Here is a 17890-nt window from a genome sequence, read left to right as displayed (position 1 = left end):
TTATGGGCCCAGCACACTTCTGCTGCGCATGAGTACAGGTGGCTGTTATCTAGCCATGGGTGCTGGAGGGGAGCTGCAGCAATGGAGCAGTCCAGAGCTGGCGTGCTGCTGGAGAAGCTGACGGCCATGAACTACAGCATCTGGTCAGTCCGCATGCAACACTTCCTCAAGCGTGAGGGCCTGTGGAAAGTGGTGGAAGATCCACCGCAGCCCCCTGAGGAGGATGAAAAGGATGAGAAAGCTTTGGCTATGATCATCCTTGGAATGGACGACAGCCAGCTAGTCTACGTAGCTGATAAGGTGACAGCAAGTGAGGCGTGGGATGCGCTCAAGCTGTCCATGTGCGAGAGACATCTGGCTTGCTGGACTTCCGGTTGGCGCCAGCGATTAATGGCGGACTTCTCCCGGAGCTCCGGGAGAAGCCTGCTCTGCGGGTTCGGGTCCTGCCGCTACGGCGAAGCGGGGACCCTTAAAAATTACAGGTGGAGAAGCCTGTAAACAAGGAGGCTCGGCGGGTACCTTGGCAACCCCCCCGAACTGCCAAAGAGCCTTTTTAAAGGCTCTGGAACGGTGTCGGGGAGAACGTGGTGCTGAGAGCCGCTACCCAGTCCGTGGAGCGAAGCCGCATCGCCATTATCGGAGAGCGCTGATGTCAGGGACTCAGCGGGAGCGCAGGGAGGAGAGGAGATGGAGAGTGAGGGGGAGCAATCCGAGGGCAGCGTAGGAGAAGATGACAGCAGCCCGATAGATTCCATGAGCCTCTCCAGCGAATCAGAAGATGCACAGAAGGGGGCGCCGATGGGCAGGGCAAGGGGGGACCCAAGGGGGACAACCCCAGAAGCAAGGGGCCAGCGGGGACTCCCAGAGCAGCAGTTGGAAATCAGGACCAGCTTCCCCACCAGAGCGTAGTGGGAGGGAGGAGTCCCAGGTATCAGAGCCCACGTATGCACCACCAGCGAGAGAAGATGAGTCAGGGTTGGCCACGCCTCCATCGGAGAGCGAGGGAACGGTCAAGAGGAAAGTTGCAGGCTGGGCGCGCGCGCCAAGTTCAAATGTCCAGGCGAGCGGCACAGAAGGTAGCCCGGATAGGGAACCAGGTCCTAAAGCCCACCGGAAGGAGGGGGAAGAATCATCAGGGTCAGCGTCAGAGGAGTCCAGAAAGGATGAAACCCTAGCAGGCAGGAGGGCCCAGAGGAGAAAGGAACTTAGGAAGAGGTGGAGCAAAGCGAGAGTGTTAAACTGGTGTGGAAGGGGCGGAGACTCAGACGGGACTTCGCCAGTCTAAGGTCGAGACGTAGAGCTGCGCGCTGCGGCTTTAAAATGGAAACTGAACCTCAATAAAGACTTTTGTACATAACTACAGCCTAGCGTTGGTCCTCTGTGAGCTGGGACCTGGAGGCAGCTCTGACAGCTGATTTCTTCCGGCAAATTGGAACTGAAAGCATCTACTCGTGAGTAGGAATAAAGGCTTAAATTGGACTCTAAATTTTTAAAAGATTTACCGCCACGGGAAAGGCATAAAAAGGAAGTCTGTCTTCCCACGTTGTAGATAGAAGAAAGCAAAGAGACTATTAAGCTGAAACCTTTGAAGCTTGTATTTGGAATAACAAATCCATTGTTCAAAAATAAGATTTAAACCCCCCCCCCCACTTAGCTGGCAGGGGCGGGGGCGGGGAGAACTGTTACTGAATTAAATATCCTGCATGAAAGGAGAGGATTGAATTCTACCCACTGTCTTTTGTATCCTGGAGACGGACTGCTTTGTAAGTAAGGAAAAAGAACTCTAAACTGTCAAAAGAGTGAGCCTGAAAATAACTTTGTAAGATACAGTTTTGAGGACTTCTATTTAGACTGCTACATATTTGCAACTATTTAGAAAAAGAGTTGGAACTGGGGATTTTTTCTTCCTTTATGAAAGATGGGGGGGAATCTTGAGACAATATATCTGTTGTAAAAACTGTGAAACCAGGCTGGGAATTCCCCCCTCTAGAGGAGACTTTGTTACCTTGTGGGAAACAACTAAGCAACTAGAAGCTGAGCCACTGGAAATTTACTAGCAAAAACAAATCCGGGAGTGTGAGACTGACCTTGGCCTGGCATGATAGTGGCATGGCAGATGGTAAAGGAAAGATAGAGCTGGCTCAGGAGAAAAACCTCAGATCCGGCAAAACCTACAGTACTGCACAACAAAGAAGGGCCTCAGTGACAGGAGCAGCTGCGGCCTCGCAAATAAAATCCAAAACTATGTCTGCAGAAGATGCTTTGACTAAAGCTCTTGGAAAAATAAATGAATCTTTGGAACTTCTAACGAGACAAGGAACTGACACAAGCAAACAAGTAGCTGAGATCTCAAAAAAACTTGACTTGAACACTTCTAGTTTAAAAGAACTGGGAACACAAGTTAATGCTAATGCCCAGAATATTGGGAGACTTTCAGAAGAATCAGCCACTACTCGAAAGATTGCCGAGGAGGCAAAGGAGATTGCAACTGAAACGCAGGGAAAAATACCACTGGTTGAAAAGAAACTGATGGACCATGACTTATCTTTTGCTATGATAGATCTGCAAAGGAGGGATCGCAACATAATAATAATAATAATAATAATAATAATAATAATAATATTTTTTTATTTATACCCCGCCCTCCCCAGCCAAGGCCGGGCTCAGAGCGGCTTACAAACAATAATAAAAACAAGAAGAATGATTACAACTTAAAAACAAAAATAAAATACAGCATTAAAATAATGGAACATTAAAATATTAAAATGTAGCCTCATCGCAGGAGGAGAAGGAAAAGAAAAAAGAGAGAGAGAGAGAGAGGGAGGGAGGGAATCAAACTGGCTCCAAGCCAAAGGCCAGGCGGAACAACTCTGTCTTACAGGCCCTGCGGAAAGAAATCAGATCCTGCAGGGCCCTGGTCTCATGAGGCAGAGCGTTCCACCAGGCCGGAGCCAGAGTTGAAAAGGCCCTGGCTCTGGTTGAAGCCAATCTAACTTCCTTAGGGCCCGGGACCACTAGGGTGTTGCTATTTATGGACCTTGAGGCTCTCCGTGGGGCATACCGGGAGAGGCGGTCCCATAGGTATGAGGGTCCTAGGCCGTGAAGGGCTTTAAAGGTCAAAAGCAGCACCTTAAATCTGACCCTGTACTCCACCGGGAGCCAGTGCAGCTTGAAAAGCACTGGGTGAATATGCTCCCATGGCAGAGACCCCGTGAGGAGCCTCGCTGCAGCATTCTGTACCCGCTGGAGTTTCTGGGACAGCTTCAAGGGCAGCCCCGCATAGAGCGAATTACAGTAGTCAAGCCTGGAGATGACCGTCGCATGGATCACTGTGGCCAAGTCGGCTTAAGATTGAGACTTGTGCCGGAAAGTGAACAGGACAATCTGGTGGACTTTCTTACAAAAGAATTTTCTGAATTTTGGCAAGAGGGCCTGCAGGGGGAGGAGGTCAAGATCGTGAGTGCATTCAGACTTGGAATAAGACAAAAAAAGAATAAGGCAAGAGACTGCTTGATTACTTTGGGATCAAAGGAGGAAAGAGATAAAATTTTAAATCTGCACTATCAAAATACACTGCAAATTGAGGATTCCTTCGTGGAGATTTTTAAAGATATTCCGAAGCCCATCTTAGATGCAAGAGGGGATTACAAAGACATGGTTTTATTACTGAAAAAAAGCAGAATCTTCTTTAGGTGGGAATTCCCCCAAGGCCTATCTTTCAAATACAGAGGAAAGAAAATCAAAATAAAGACATTGAGCGATAAAGACAAATTCTTGAGAGACCACGAAGAAGACCTGGTGAAGGAAGGGGAAATTGGAGAGGAGCCAACACTATCAGGAAAAGGAATACTGGACTTAGCAAATCTATCGTTTGGACTACAGCCACCAACGGATGAAGAGCAACAATTGGGAGCAGTAGGAGGAATAAGTAAATAACCCCATCATGGCCTTGCGACTATTGAGTTGGAATTGCAATGGCTTGAACATTCCTCGGAAGAGGAAGAACGTCTTTGATATTTTACAGAAACAACAATTGGACTTGATTTGTTTGCAAGAGACACATGTGACAAGAAAACACAGAAAATTACTTATTAATAAAAAATTAGGACAGGAATTTATTTCATCAGACAGAGTGAAAAAAAGAGGAGTGGTCATATATGCAAAGGATAGATTGATGCCGAAACAAATATTTAAAGATGAACAAGGAAGATATCTGGCAATTGAAATTCAAGTTCAAGGACAGAAATTTTTGATTTTAGGAATTTATGCACCGAATGAAGGTAAATCTGAATTTTTTAAGAAGTTGCATGAGATTCTGTTGGATCATTTGGACACTAATGTAATCTTGATGGGAGATATGAATGGAGTAGTTTCTACAAACATGGATAAAGCACAAAGACAAGTGATCTCTAAAGATGGAAGACTGCCAAAAACCTTTTTTGAAATGACTGACAATATGGACTTGGTGGATATTTGGAGAATAAAATATCCTCTTGAAAGAGAAGGAATCTTTTTTTCTGAAGCCAAAATGACCTGGACTAGAATTGACCAAATATGGGTTACTAGAGGACTGGCATCAAAGATAAAAAAAAGTGGAAATCTGCCCAAAAACTTGCTCCGACCATAACGCCGTGAAGATGGAGATGAACCAAACAACAGCCGGCACTTTCAGATGGAGGATGAATGACACATTATTCAGAGACAAAGAATTCTGCAAAAAGGCCCAAAAAACATTAAAAGACTACTTTGAGATTAACATGAGGACCAATGTGGAAAAAAGAGTAATCTGGGACGCAAGCAAAGCGGTTATGAGAGGTTTCTTGATACAACAAAATGCAATAAAAAAGAAAAGCCAAAAGGATAAAAAGGATAAAATTTTGGAAAAAATTAAAGAAGGAGAAAAGAAATTAAGATCAAAACCAAAGTCTCAGGAGATCTTGAGAGAAATTAAATTATATCAAATTCAGTATATGGAACTGATGAACCAAGAAATAGAATGGAAAATTAAACAAATGAGACAGAAAACGTTTGAATCAGCGGACAAATGTGGGAAATTTTTGGCTTGGCAATTGAAGAAGAGACAGAAACTAAATACAGTGACAAATTTAGAAGTGGATGGAAAGAACATCAACAATCCAATTGAAATTAGAAGCTGCTTCCAGAGATATTTTAAACAATTATATGCACAAGGGCCACAAAAAGACACTGACATAGAACAATTTTTGGAGAAAAATGGGATGAAGGAAATTTCAAGTGAAGGCAAAGTAATTTTGAATCAGAAAATAACTGAACAAGAAATAGAAGGTGCCATTCAAAACATGCAACTGGGCAAATCTCCGGGGCCTGATGGACTGACTTCCAAATATTATAAGATTTTAAAAGAATGGCTAATACAACCTTTGAAGGAAGTCTGCAATGAAATTCTTGAGGGGAAAGAAGCACCTGAAACGTGGAAAGAGGCTTATATCACGCTTATACCGAAGACAGAGACTGAAAAGACTCAACTTAAAAACTACCGCCCAATTTCCTTACTAAATGTGGATTATAAAATTTTTGCTGATATTTTAGCTAAGAGACTGAAAAAAGTTTTGATGGGGGAGATTCATAGGGACCAATCGGGCTTTCTCCCGAGAAGGCATCTATCAGACAATGTAAGGAATATAATAGACATTTTGGAAATGCTAGAAGTTAACATAAACACAAAAGCTATTCTGATATTTGTGGATGCGGAGAAAGCCTTTGACAATATTTCCTGGACCTTTTTGAAGAAGAATCTCCATGGGATGGGGGTAGGCCAAGGTTTTGAAAACGGTATAGGCGCAATATATTCTGAACAAAAAGCAAAGTTAATTGTAAATAATGTAGTTACAGAAGAATTTAAGATAGAAAAAGGGACACGTCAGGGGTGCCCAATTTCCCCACTACTTTTTATCTCGGTCCTGGAGGTTTTGCTGAACATGATAAGAAAAGACCAGCTGGTTAAAGGGGTTCAGGTCGGAGCGAGACAATATAAATTGAGAGCATTTGCAGATGACTTGGTACTTACATTACAAGAGCCAGAATCTAGCACCAAAAGGGTTTTGGAATTAATTCAAGAGTTTGATCAAGTGGCAGGATTTAAATTAAACAAATCAAAGACTAAGGTATTAGAGAAAAACTTAACAGCAGGGGAGAAGGAGAGGTTTCAGAATGAAACAGATTTAACTGTGGTTAAGAGTGTAAAATATTTGGGGATTAACATGACAGCTAAAAACATGAATCTATTTAAAGATAATTATGAGAAATGTTGGAATCAAGTGAAAAAAGATCTAGAAATTTGGTCAAACTTGAAGCTTTCCTTGTCTGGTCGAATCACAGCTATCAAGATGAATGTATTGCCTAGAACAGTGTTTCCCAACCTTTTTTGGGCAAAGGCACACTTGTTTCATGAAAAAAATCTCGAGGCACACCACCATTAGAAAATGTTTAAAAAATTAACTCTGTGCCTATATTGACTATATATAAAGTAACTCTCTTTAATAGGAATCAAATAAACACAAAGAAAGTATTTTATAATTACTTTATTATGAAATAGTAAGTAAACAGAAATATGAAAAATTATAAAATACTTTATTCAGTGCGCAACCTGGGCCTTTTTGGCTGAACACAAAGCTGATATTCTGGCTGGAATCGAAGAAAGACACGCACGTAGCTCTTCGTCAACAGCTCTCAGTCTCTCTCTGTATTTAGTTTTTATAGCAATCATGCTTGAAAAGCTCAACTCACAGAGATATGTAGTGGAAAATGGGAGCAATGTCAAAATAGCTTTATTTGCCAGAAGGGGGAACTCCTTGGCAGTTTCCAACCAAAAACTGTCCAAAGGTAGATCAGCAAATCTTAGCTTGAAACCACGATTTTGTCTCAGTTCAGTTAGTTCCTCCTGCTCCTGTAAAGTCATGTCCTTTCCACCAACTGATGCTGAGCTATAATGGTCCCTAACCCAGTCAAGGCATTCAGTGGAGACTGAAGAGAAATAAAATGACAACTTCCCCTCGAGAGTTTTTAAATGTTTACCTATTCAAAGAGGACACCAGGCAACGTCTCAGGGTATTAAGAACCCTGAGCTAGATTAATGTCCCCAAACGTCATGGTTTGTGCCAACCTACTGACACTCCACAAAGCTTCTTAACCATGTTCGTATGAAAAAAAGATGGGGTGCTGCGGCTCTCCCAACCCACTAACTACCAGCACGCTTCAACACAATGCCGCGCGCGGCAAGAGCCCAGGCTTTCTGATCCAAGCCGCTTTCCGTAGCGCTTCTGGGCAAAGCCGAGCACATGCTACGGAGCGCCCACACGTGTAGGAAAAGTCCTGGCTCAGCCGCGAGTTGGCGCAGGCAGATGCCGTCCTGGAGGCAAAAGCCGTCACGTGGCGTAGAGACCGGCGCGTAGGTCCGGGCTCGCGCCTTGCGTGGGTGGGGCGATAAAGCGGCCAATGGCGAAGGAGGATAACCTGTACCCGATGTGGCTGAGGGGATTTTCTTCCTCCCTCCTTTAAATTTGGAACGTACTGCGCGCGCTCCCTTCACACCTAGGGGGATTCCCCCCTCCCCTTCCCGCTCTCTCTCTCTCCCTCCCTCCTTTTCTCCACCCACACGCCTCCCTTTACGGTGCGCGCTCCCTTCACGCCTAGGGGGATTCCCCCCTCCCCTTCCCGCTCTCTCTCTCTCCCTCCCTCCTTTTCTCCACCCACACGCCTCCCTTTAAGGCGCGCGCTCCCTTCACGCCTAGGGGGATTCCCCCCTCCCCTTCCCGCTCTCTCTCTCTCCCTCCCTCCTTTTCTCCACCCACACGCCTCCCTTTACGGCTGCTCTGCGCGTGCGCGTTGCTGCGACGCTCTTCCAGTCTTTCCCTGCACCGTGGGAGGTAAGTGCTGGCTCCTGATGCGGGTGCGTGCGGCGCCCCCTCCCCCCCCGACCGCCTTCCTCCCACGGCACACCAGGCAACGTCTCGCGGCACACTAGTGTGCCGCGGAACACCGGTTGGGAAACACTGGCCTAGAATGTTATTTTTGTTCCAAACATTGCAAATTGTTGATAAGATGGAGTGTTTTAAGAGATGGCAGCGAGATATCTCTAAATTTATCTGGCAGGGCAAAAAACACAGAATAAAATTTAAGATTTTAACTGATGCAAAGGAAAGGGGGGGATTTGCCCTGCCAGACTTGAAACTTTACTATGAATCAGCAGCTTTCTGCTGGTTGAAGGATTGGCTGCTTCTTGAGAACACAGATATCTTAGATTTGGAAGGTTTTAATAACTTTTTTGGGTGGCATGCATATTTGTGGTATGACAAGGTTAAGGTTCATAAAGGCTTTAAAAACCATATTGTCAGGAAAGCATTGTATAATGTTTGGATTAAATATAAAGATTTGTTGGAGAATAAAACTCCAAGGTGGTCGTCACCAATGGAGGCAAAGGCATTGAAAAAACTTAATATGGAGTCTAAATGGTCAAAATATTGTGAAATTCTAGAACAGGAGGGCAATAAGTGGAAATTGCAGAGTTTTGAGAATCTAAAAGGCAAAGTGCGAGATTGGCTTCACTATTATCAAATAATGGAGGTGTATAAGCTGGATAGGAAAATTGGTTTCCAGTTGGAAAAGTCAAAATTGGAAACAGAACTGTTAGAATCTAATACTAAGAATTTGTCAAAAATGTATAACTTGCTGTTGAAATGGAACACGCAGGATGAAACGGTTAAATCAGCTATGATTAAGTGGGCGCAAGATATTGGACACAATATTATGTTTGCTGACTGGGAAAAGTTGTGGACCACCGGTATGAAATTCACGGCGTGTAACGCCTTGAGAGAAAATATTATGAAAATGATTTATACGTGGTACATGACCCCAGTCAAGCTTGCAAAAATTTACCACTTATCAGATAATAAATGTTGGAAGTGTAAAGAAAATGAAGGTTCATTCTTTCACCTCTGGTGGACATGCCCAAGGATTAAGGCTTTCTGGGAAATGATATTGTCAGGGGCTCAGGAGCAGAGGCACAGGGAAGAGAGGAGATGGAGAGAGAAGGGGAAGAATCCGAGGGGAGCGTAGGAGAAGAGGACAGTGGACCAAGGGATTCCATGAGCCTCTCCAGCGAATCGGAAGATTCACAGAAGGGGGCGCCAGTGGCCAGGGGTAGGGGGTTCCCAAGGGGAATGCCCCAGGAGCAAGGGGGCAGCAGGGACTCCCAGAGCAGTAGCTGGAAATCAGGACCAGCTTCCCCACCATAGCCGAGTGGGGGGGAAGAGTCCCAAGGATCGGGGCCAGTGCATTCCCCACCAGGGAGAGAAGATAAGGCAGGGCTGACCACGCCTCCATCAGAAAGTCGGACAACGGAGGAGAGGTCAGATCCGGCCAGTGTCCCGGAAGAGGGAAGCAGTGACCGAAGTAGTGTAACGGTTAGGAGAAAGGTCACTGGGCTGGCGCGAGAGGCAAGTTCAAATGTACAGGAGCGCGGGACAGCAGAGAATGAGGATTGGGAACCAGGTCCTAAAGCCCGCCGGAGGGAGGGGGAGGAGCTAAGCGACTCAGCGTTGGAAGAGTCCAGAAAGGGCAATGCCCCAGCGGGCAGGAGGACCCAGAGGAGGAGAGAGCAGCGTAAAAGGTGGAGCAGGGCTAGGATCTTAAACTGGTGTCATAGGGGAGGAGACTCAGACGGGACTTCGCCGATCTAGTGTTTAAGATGTAGGGCTGCACGCTGTGGCTTTGAAATGGAAACTGAACTTCAATAAAGACTTTTGTACATTACTACAGCCTAGCGTTGGTCCTCTGTGAGCTGGGACCTAGAGGCAGCTCTGACAGATATATAATGAAATGAAAAAGGTATTTAAATATACCTTCTTGAAGAAACCAGAGGCCTTTCTCCTGGGTATGGTTAGCCATGTGGTGTTAAAGAAGGATAGAACTTTGTTTCTGTATGCCACAACAGCAGCAAGAATCCTTATTGCAAAGTATTGGAAGACACCAGATTTACCCACTTTGGAAGAATGGCAGATGAAAATGACAGACTATATGGGACTGGCAGAGATGACAGGCAGAATCCGAGACCAGGAGAAGGAGACAGTGGAAGAAGATTGGAAGAAATTTAAAGACTACTGTCAGAGCTGTCAGCAGCTCTGACAACTACCTTAATAAATACTATAAGATTAATGAATGCTAGTTTGACAGGGGTTTAAAAATAATGTGGTTTTCAGAGATCTTGATCAAGAAAAGGAATGGAATTAAAAAACTTTTGGGAAATAAGGGAATGGATTTGCTAATTGGATTATGAAATTAGAATACAAAACGGGGAGGTATGAGGAAGTCGGGGAAAATAGGTTGAGAAAACAAGGTTTGAAATTATACTTATTGTTTTTTGTTTGTTTTGTTTTTATTGTTGTTGTTTGTATTTGTATGTTTTTATTGGAAATTTTAATAAATATCATTTAAAAAAAAAAGAGAGACATCTGGCTTGCTGATAACACTGACCAGGAGAACGTACCGGTGTCGGAAGACACCGGGGGACTCCCCGGTGAACCACCTAAAATTCCTTTGGACTTGCTGTGGACTTGATCACGCAAGTACCTTCTGCTATCCAGAGAGCAGAATAAACTCTTTCTTCTTTGAATCAACCTTGGTGTCATTTGGCTTCCTTCCTCCTGTCCCGGAGCAATGCAGACCCAATCAGTGAACTCCAATAAGGCTACAGATCCAATACTCTCTGTGGAAGTGCTGGGTCAGAATGACGCAGCAGTAATGTGATTGGCTGTCACCGGTTTAAAAGGGAATATTTAGGAATTTATTTTCAATATAATTTAGGGTGGAAAGCGCATGTTGAATATCTTCAAAACAAGACAAAAGCCCTATCACACTCCCTCCTTCATTTTTTCTACTCTGAGGGGGCCTTATTCATCCCTGCGGCCCTAAAAGTGTATAGCATCAAAGTGATGGCCACAATGGCCTATGCTGCACCTTTATGGGCTGCCTTTGCAAACCTCTCACCATTAGAGTCACTTCAAAGCCAATTCTTACGCCGACTTTTAAAATTACCAACATGCGTAAGTAACGCAGCTATTCATTTAGAAATGAAGATCCCGTCAGTGGAGTTAGTTATATGGAGGAGAGTTTTGATCTATTGGATATCCCTATGGCATAAACTCCCGAACCACTATCTCATTCAATGCATGTGGCGAGATGACTTCACAAATTTGTGGTCAGGAAAAATCCTTGCCAAATTGCAGTACTATGAGATCTCACCCACTGAATTGCTCAAACTGGATCTAAATGTGGCAAAAAGGTGTATAAATCAAAGGCTGAATGATGCAGAGCTATACCAAAATTTTGTAGCTGGTGGTGGAGCCTGTTTGCCGTTAAATTTCGGCATAACCCCTATCTACCGCATTCCGTCCTACTTAACATCGCTTATGGCCACGTCTCACCGATATGCCTTCATTAGAACTAGGTTTAATGTCTTTCCAACAAACGTGCTGAGACATAGATTCACTAAGGGCCAAGTCCCTTCAACGTGTGCTTGTGAAATGAAAACATCTGAATCTCTATATCATGTTATGTTTATCTGCCCTTTGTACAGTTCAGCCCGTGCTAGCATACTAAACTCCATAATCCAGCCAATGGCTGACAAACCAGTAGACCTACAGCTTGCCTGGTTTCTTCAAAATGTGGATCCTTATATTACCCTACAGGTTGCTAAATTCCTAACAGCCGTCCTCTCGTACAAGAGACGGAATGGAATGTTAGCTGATTATTGATAGTTATAAGAATTTTCTATAACGACATCAGATACTGATTTTAGTGTAGTGCAATTTTTTTAAAAATTTTAATCTTAATCTTAAACTTTTCTTATGAATGGCTGATATTTGTCCTTGTGAGTTGTAAACTGTGCTATATTACATGTCACTTGTACGAGTCCGCTGTTTTATTTGATTTGTTTTGTTGTGTTGTGTTTCATGATGGGCGTAAAGCTGAATAAACATTTTGATTTGATTTGAAGCCTGTCCAATAGTGGTGGAGTGGCGTAGATGAGTGTGGAGTCTTCTTTTGCCTCAAGGTGCAGGTACTCTGTCTGATTAGATGAACTGCTTCTGTAGATATTTGTATATATATTGAGCTCACAATAATAAATACTGCACTAAAGAACCTGGGACTCTGAGCATTCCACTAAAAGTGCCGCGAGGAATTCATGACAAGGACTTACCTTGTTGTGTCCAGGCTTGGATGTCTTCTGCTGGGAATAAAATGAAGAAAAGTGTCATGTTTCTTGTCTAGAGAACAGTTGCCATCTATCTGCCACTTGTCTTCTCTAAAAAAAACCCACATGCCTAGAAATAGACTTCTTGCAAAAATCATTTGGAGTAAAATCTATTGCAATCAATTCTTCTTCTTTTTTAAAGTAACACTCCAAAGAAGATTCAATAAATCCTCTGGACTGGGAGACACACCATTCATTTAAAGCACTTTGTTTCTTGCCATGAACAAACAGAATCTAGGCATTGTGGCTATTATTTATTAAATTTCTGTACTGCCCTTCATCCGAAGATCACTGGGCGGTTTACAATATAAAAACTCAAAAATACATACCATAATAACAAACAGACAATACCACTCCCAGTATGATTATTTATTAAATTTTCTGTTGCAGAAAGTATTTGCTTGCCTGCTCTGCCAAATGCCCAGGCCTGGCAAATTAACTGCTCTTGAGAGCGAAGAGGAAATATTGGCCATATCAGGCACAATACAGTCACAAAAACTTTTACTGCACAATATCGGATTCTCAAACGTTCCCAGATATCGGGAACGATCAGTTGCAAAAGTTAAAGAAAAAAACATGCAACATTTCCTGGGGTCCAAGTCACCCCACCAAATCAAGTTCATGGATTTGTTCTTCTTCCGGTCTACAGATCCTGCACTGGTCGCCTTCTCTGCTTCCCCAAATTTGCCTGGTCCTCTTTTCAAGCCCCACCAGGAGAAAGTCGTCTCTTGCATCTGCAAATAGGACCTTCCTCCAAGCTGGGCTCCCAATAGTTCAGGCCGAGGCAAACACGACCCTCCAGCTGTTTGGGGACTCCAATGCCCATCACCCCTGACCCGCTGGTCCTGTTAGCTAGGGATGATGGGAGCTGTAGTCCCAAAACAGCTGGAGGGCTGGGTTTGCCTTTGCCTGTGATAGTTCATGGCAGTTCCCCTTCTACATGCTCCCACCAGCCCCAGGCAGCATATGGTCCAGAACATTTAGAGGGCACCAGGTTGGGGAATCCTGGTTCACGCTGCGCAACATCAGACCAGGGTGGCTAAAAATCAATGACCCCCTTTTTTAAAAATGGATTTCTTTGATTTAAATCACATTTTTAAAAAAATTAATTTGGATTTCTAAAATAAAATGCTTTTGGAGGAAAAATCTTCCGAAATATATTTTTCTTTTTAAGTTGCATTATAGTCCAACGGCTATTCACTGGGAAGTAAGGATTTATTTTAAGTTTTTCATATATGCTAAAATTCATTCTAAGAATTTAAAAAAAAAAAAGTTAACCACATCAGTTAACAAACATGGATATATATGCTATAATGTTATTGTTTTAGTTAAATAAATTGTTTAAATTCTAATTAAGAAAATGGTTGTTTTTCTTCCAATAAGGTACAGCAGAAAAGTTGTCCAAATATACAGTGGTAGCTCAGGTTAAGAACGTAATTCTTTCTGGAGGTCCGTTCTTAACCTGAAACTGTTCTTAACATGAAGCACCACTGTTAGAGGTACCGGTTGGTTGCTTGAGAGCAATCAGGAAATATGGCTCAAGAGTCTGTTTTCCAGCTTTCTTCTTAGTGATCAAAACCTTTAGAATGCAGAGCACCTCTATTCCATGTCTTGCTCATTCACGGGCAGAATCTGAGAGTGGGCGGCCCTTCAACCTTCCCCAGCAGAGTAATTTCTTGGGGCCCAGTCTGCGCCTCCCCTCTCTGCGCGGAAGCCTACTGCGCAAGGAAGGCTTGGGTAATGGGGGACCCCCCTCCTCCCCGCTTTGCTCAGGCAAGGTGTCCTGGCACCGCCTTGCCTCCTCCGACCCCTGCATCTCCTCTCCTTCCTCCGCTGAGGAAGTGCTGCTTCCCACGATCTTTGGGGCTCTCTGTAATCCATCCGGCTTTTCCCCTCTCGCCCCTGAGCCGATGGCAGTTCTTAACCCGAGGTACTATTTCTGGGTTAGTGGAATCTGTAACCTGAACCGTATGTAACCTGAAGCGTCTGTACACAGTTAACTTATTATACCCCACAATAATTTCATAATTATCTGTCTATGCATTCCTAACAGTATAACCAAATCAGTAGTAAAAACTACTCTGGAAATTTATTATTCCCAAAATGAAACCTTCATCTGGTTGTAAATATTAAGATTATACAAGCAAGAATGTAAAAATATGCTTTAAATCGATTTGATTTCAATCAAATCCACCCTGCATCACACACACCTGGGGAGGTGGCTGGAGGTGTTGGAGGATGGTCTCCAAAATCTCCCTTTCATCCATCATCTCCAAAGCTTCTCTGACGGTTCTTCCTCCCAGCATTTTCTCACCCACCAACAAGTACTCTAAGTTTTCATCAGAGAGTTCTTCAGAAAGAAAGAGAGAGAGAGAGGTGAGTAAATGAGGCGGATGAGAGGGAAAGGTACCGTGTTTATCTATGTATAACACGCCCCCATGTATAAGACGCCCCCTATTTCTGGGCACTCACAATTTAGAAAACGGGGGCAGATTGCCAAGACTTGTTAAGCTTTTTTGGGGAGGGGTTGCCCAGAGTGGTTGAGCTTTTCTGGGGGGGGGGAGCCATTAATCAAATTGCACAATTGCAGGCAGGCATCAACCACCAAGTCACCTATCGTCTGCCAGTTGACAACAGCCCTTTCCACAGCAAAGAAATCATAGCTGGGAATCTCTTCCTGGCGGCTACAATCAAGCGCCCGTCCCCCCTCAGCACTCCCCCTGTAGAAGAGGAGCCCCAATTTGACACTTGATTTGGGGGGTAAAAAACCTCGTCTTATACATGAGAAAAGACGGCAAGTTCTTTCTCAGGGGGCTTCTCGCCTGTTGCAATGAGCGGGTGTATGCCATATCTGAACAGGGATCATAGAACTGTAGCGTCTGAAGGGACCTGCGGGGTCACCTAGTCCAACCCCCAACAATGCAGAACAGGGGCAGCCACCCGGAAGTCCCTGTTCCATGTTACACGCCTCTGAACAAGGAGGGGTGGGATGGGGGGGGGGACTTCCACCCAGACATCAAGGTAACCAAGAGAGACCCTGACCTTGTATCATAATAATAATAATTTATTATTTATACTCCGCCCATCTGGCTGAGTTTCCCCAGCCACTCTGGGCGGCTCCCAATCAAGTATTAAAAACAATACAGCGTTAAATGTTAAAAACTTCCCTAAACAGGGCTGCCTTCAGATGTCTTTTAAAGATAGGATAGCTACTTATTTCCTTCACATCTGAAGGGAGGGTATTCCACAGGGTGGGCGCCACCACCAAGAAGGCCCTCTGTCTGGTTCCCTGTAACCTTACTTCTCGCAATGAGGGAACCGCCAGAAGGCCCTCGGTGCTGGATCTCAGTGTCCTGGCTGAATGATGGGGGTGGAGAGGCTCCTTCAGGTATACTGGACCGAGGACGTTTAGGGCTTTAACACTTTGAATTGTGCTCGGAAACGTACTGGGAGCCAATGCAGATCTCTCAGAACCAGTGTTATTTGGTCCCAGCGGCCGCTCCCAGTCACCAGTCTAGCTGCCGCATTCTGGATTAATTGCAGTTTCTGGGTCACCGTCAAACGTAGCCCCACGTAGAGTGCGTTGCAGTAGTCCAAGCGGGAGATAACTAGAGCATGCACCACTCTGGTGAGACAGTCTGCAGGCAGGGAGGGTCTCATCCTGCTTACCAGGTGGAGTTGGTAGACAGCTGCTATGGATACAGAAGTAACCTGTGCCTCCATGGACAGCTGTGAGTCCAAAGTGACTCCCAGGCTGCGCAGGGGCACAGTTACCCCATTCAGGACCAGGGAATCCCCCACACCCGCCAGCCCCCTGTCCCCCCAAAACAGGACTTCAGTCTTGTCAGGATTCAACCTCAATCTGTTAGCCACCATCCATCCTCCAACCGCCTCCAGGCACTCACAGGACCTTCACCGCCTTCACTGGTTCTGATTTAAAGGCGAGGTAAAGCTGGGTGTCATCTGCATACTGATGAACACCCAGCCCAAACCCCCTGATGATCTCTCCCAGTGGCTTCATATAGATATTAAAAAGCATGGGGGAGAGGACGGAACCCTGAGGCACCCCACACGTGAGAGCCCAGGGGTCTGAACACTCATTCCCCAACACCACTTTCTGGGCACGGCCCAGGAGAAAGGAGCGGAAGCACCGTATAACAGTGCTCCCAGCTCCCAGCCCCTCTAGATGGTCCAGAAGGATGTTATGGTCGATGGTGTCAAAGGCCGCTGAGAGATCCAGCAGAACTAGGAAACAGCTCTCACCTTTGTCCCTAGCCCGCCGGAGATCATCAACCAGTGCGACCAAGGCAGTTTCAGTCCCATGGTGAGGCCTGAATCCCGATTGGAAGGGATCCAAATGGTCCGTATCCTCCAGGCATGCTTGGAGATGTTCGGCAACCACCCGCTTAACCACCTTGCCCAAGAATGGTAAATTTGAGACTGGGCGATAGTTGGCCAAATTGGCTGGGTCTAAAAAAGTTTTTTTAAGAAGCGGTTTAATGACCGCCTCTTTCAGTGGGTCTGGGAAGGCTGCCTCACAGAGAGAAGCATTTACTACCTCGCAGAGCCCATCGCCCAGCCTTTCCTGGCTCGTTTTTATCAGCCAGGATGGGCAAGGATCAAGGAGACAGGTGGTTGGTTTCACTTGTCCAAGCAGCCTGTCCACATCTTCGGAGGTAACAGATTGGAATTGATCCCATGTAACAGGACTAGACAGAACTAGACAGTGCTACTCTCCCGCCCTTCCCTGCTCCCACGGTGGAGTCTACCTCCTTCTGAATCTGAGCGACTTTATCTGCAAAAAACTTTGCAAAAGCACTGCAGGAGATCTTGGGGTCCCTACCAGGCCCTGGTGGTGCAAGTGGTTCTGATAGATTGTGAACCACCTGAAAAAGTCTCCCGCTGCTGTTTTCTGCATTGCCACTTGGTAGGCTCGACGTTGAGCTCTAGCCCGTGTCCAGTCTGATTCAGAGTGAGTTTTCCGCCACCAGCGCTCTAGCCATCTCAACAATGGTTTCATCACCCTCAGCTCTGGAGAAAACCATGGGGCTGTCCAGGCTCCATGCAATCAGAGAGGGCGCTTCGGAGCCAGACAGTCAATAGCCCTGGTTAACTCCGCATTCCAACGGGCCACCAGGGAATCAGCCGAGAGGCCACCAACTTGGGATAAAACATCCCCTACCGCTCTCTGGAAACCAGTTGGATCCATTAAGTAGCAGGGGCGGACCATCCAAATCGGTCCCACCTCCCTGCAGAGGGGAAGGGTCGCGGAGAAGTCCAGTTGCACCAGGAAGTGATCTGACCATGGCACTTCTTTTGTTTCGCTTTTAGTTAGTGTCAGATCACCAACATCCGTAGAGGTAAACACCAAGTCTAAGGCCAAGGGGAACCCAAGAGGGATCTGGTTCTGCCTACTCACCTGGGAACGCTGGCCCAGAGTCCTCAAGGCTCTTCTTTTTTGAGGGCCGCTGCTGGCTTGGGTCTTGCTTCACCAGCCCTGGCAAGACTAGGGGTCTGGCCTCTGCCGGTCTGGCCTCTGCCGCTGATGGGGTAGGCTTTGCCAATGCCGGCAGTAGGGCAGGGGCCTCGTCCTCATATGAG

At 45.5% G+C, this 17890-nt stretch overlaps 1 protein-coding gene across 1 annotated transcript in view; it reads right to left on the bottom strand.

The window, feature by feature from the left end:
* Positions 1 to 17890, bottom strand: part of LOC307208303 (maestro heat-like repeat family member 5) — a 25691-nt gene extending 7801 nt beyond the window's left edge. Inside the window, exons 1-3 of the mRNA XM_079962977.1 lie at positions 17709 to 17890; positions 14500 to 14639; positions 12236 to 12265 (exon numbers count right to left, since the gene is read on the bottom strand). Of these exons, the coding sequence (XP_079819103.1) occupies positions 12236 to 12265; positions 14500 to 14595 (126 nt within the window). The 5' untranslated portion in view covers positions 14596 to 14639; positions 17709 to 17890. The remainder of the gene's footprint in view (positions 1 to 12235; positions 12266 to 14499; positions 14640 to 17708) is intronic.

The sequence above is a fragment of the Podarcis cretensis genome (genome assembly GCF_951804945.1).
Source record: "Podarcis cretensis genome assembly, chromosome: Z".
NCBI classification, from domain to species: Eukaryota; Metazoa; Chordata; class Lepidosauria; order Squamata; family Lacertidae; genus Podarcis; species Podarcis cretensis.
The sequence above is the reverse complement of the archived record's forward strand: the minus strand, read 5'-3'. Positions and strand labels throughout refer to the sequence as shown.